The sequence below is a fragment of the Octopus bimaculoides genome, chromosome 2 (assembly GCF_001194135.2).
Source record: "Octopus bimaculoides isolate UCB-OBI-ISO-001 chromosome 2, ASM119413v2, whole genome shotgun sequence".
NCBI classification, from domain to species: Eukaryota; Metazoa; Mollusca; class Cephalopoda; order Octopoda; family Octopodidae; genus Octopus; species Octopus bimaculoides.
In genome coordinates, this window is record NC_068982.1 from 68,210,827 (window position 1) to 68,213,670 (window position 2,844).

Genomic DNA, 2,844 nt, shown 5'->3' on the forward strand with positions numbered 1-2,844 from the left:
ATATATATATATATATATATATATATATATATATATATATATACAACAATCGATATGTATGAAGAAAGTCATATCTTTATTTTAAATCACACTTTAAATATCCAACAATTGTTTAAATTGCATTAACATATACATATATGTATATATATGTATATATATATTCATATGCATACACACACACATATACATAATATAATTGAAATTAATAATAATATGTACAAAAATTTATGTCAACACAAGGTAATCCAAATTATCAAGGTAATCTAAATTGGTGAAATTCTAACTTGTACGTCTGGAAAAATTTTAGCTGTTAAAAAACGCTTAAAACAAGAAACACCAAACCAAATTTAACTTTAGACATTCATTCATTCATTCAACCAAGAATGCCATCATTGAATAACTAATTTAGTTTATAAGAATAAAATATAAAAATAAAATTTTGAAAATACCTTACTAATTCCATATTTTTTGACAATTTGAAATCTATGTAAAAAAAAAAAAAATCAACATAGAAAATTAGTATACTTATCTACTAAAATTGATGATGTCACTGTATATCTAAAGAACAAAAACTGCAGACAAGAATTCTATGTTTTGCTTCATAGATAACTTAAGAACAAAAACTACAGATAACAATTCTACATAATGCTTAATAGACACTTTGATATTTTATTACCTATTTATTTATTTGATATAATAAACTCTTCTACGGGAATTAACTGTATTTTATAATAAGTGAAGAATTATTATATTCAACAACATATACAACCACCGAGGATCTCACTAGAAAATTAAAAATAAAAATTACAGAAAAGACAAACAAATATCTATTTATTCATTATGATAAACTCTTATATAGGAATTAACCTTATATAATAATTGAAAAATTACTATAATTAATAACATGTACAATTATTGATGACTACGCTAGATAACTAAAGAATGAAAATAACGGATAAGATAATTAAATACCTATTAATATTTATATTATATGCTGTTGTGTCTGGGGAGAGTCATTCTCTTTTAGTGCCTTATGATTTAACACACTCACCAGTAAAATTTCCACTCATTTCTTTTTTATTTTACTAAAATTTTCGTTGCATCTTGCAATCTTTTCAATAGTTTTGACTCTATCCATTATTAACACAACATTCCTTTTTGTTTGTTTGTGCACATGTGTGTGAGTTAGTGTGTGTATGTGTGTGTGTGTGTGTGTGTGTGTGTGCCTACACATGCATGTATGTATGTATGCATGTGTGTATGCATGTATGTGTGTGTGTGCATATGTATATAAGTATGTGTGTATATTTGTATGTATGTATTCTGCATACTCATATGTTTGCATGTCCATGTTTGTGTGTTTTTATGTATGTGTGTGTGTGTTTTTATGTATGTGTGTGTGTGTGTGTGTTTTTGTATATATGTGCGTGTGTACCTCTGTCTCCTTGTGTGTGCATGTCTGAGTGTGTGTGTGTGTGTGTTTTGCAACTATGTATCGTATTTGTATGTATGGATATGCATCTCCATATGTGTGGACGTGTGTCTCCATATGTGTCCTTGTGTGAAGTTAAGTGTGTGTGTATATATGGTCATGTGTTTCAGTCTTCATTTGAGAATGCGTGCATATGTGTGCTTGTCTGTTCATATAACCTGTGTACCTATCCGTCTGTACGTTGATCCGTTTACTTTCATATCCATATGCATATGCATATATCTACATACACCCCCCCACACACACACATACATACATCTATCTACATAACAGCCCACTAACTATTCTACTCTGTGTAAACTGTGGGCATGGGAGTATGATATCTACTATGTATATTTCCTATTTAGTATTGGGGAAGTTTCATTTATGAGGATGTACTCCTGTATTTGTCTGAGTGTTGGGTCCTTTGGGTGCTTGGATAAGATGTGGATGTCAAGTTGACCCAGGTTGCCTCCATGTTGGTCCTTGCCATGTTGGTAGAGAATGGAGGGCTGTTTTTTTGTCATCATATTGTCTCAATATTATATGCTTTTATGGGAATTAAGATTGTCATATAATAATTGAAAAATTACTATAATTAATAATATATACAATTCTTGATGATCTTGGTGGATAATTAAAGAATAATAATTATAGATAATAATTCTACGTTATGCTTAATCGAAGCCGAGATACTTTACATTGCTATAATTAATTACATACTCATTATATTAAGTACTTTAATTGAAATTAACTTTATTATATAATAATTAATTAAAAGATTATTATAGTTAATAATTAAAATATATTAATGTCTTTCTAAATTTATAGCAACTTCTTTAAGTTAAGTGCCCATTAAAATCCAATACAATTAATTTAGAAGTAATTATAAAATGTAATTCTTTATAGTATTAAATATCCATCATGGCTGATCTTACCAATCAGCTTCATGTAAACCGATTGGTAAGATTGTTTTTTTTTTTACATGAAACTGCCTGGTAAGACCAGCTGTAATGGATATTTAATACTATAAAATTTGGATAATATACCTACTCTACTGACAGATATATGAGTGCATCTTCTCCCTGACTTATGGTCTCTTAGATCAGGGGTTTTCAAACTTTTTGACTTGCGGACCCCTTTATATTTCAGGCTTTACCTTAGGGACCCCCTTATAAACGCTTATGAAATTCATACATAAATATTTGCTTAAAATAACATATATTTTTACATTTATTTATTTAGCAGTATTTAACAAATAGGTTTATTGTCAATTAAAAGATTTCGATTAAAAAACATATATAAACTGAAATTGCCCATAAAAAGTATTTGCTGTCTACGGATCCCCTGTCTTGTCCTTGCGGACCCCCTGT

General features: G+C 28.7%; 1 protein-coding gene across 1 annotated transcript in view; it reads right to left on the reverse strand.

Annotated features, from left to right (window-relative positions):
- Positions 1-2,844, reverse strand: part of LOC128247065 (uncharacterized) — a 45,761-nt gene that overhangs the window by 21,540 nt on the left and 21,377 nt on the right. The window contains exon 2 of the mRNA XM_052965850.1: positions 450-483. Coding sequence (XP_052821810.1) covers positions 450-463 — 14 coding nt within the window. The 5' untranslated portion in view covers positions 464-483. The remainder of the gene's footprint in view (positions 1-449; positions 484-2,844) is intronic.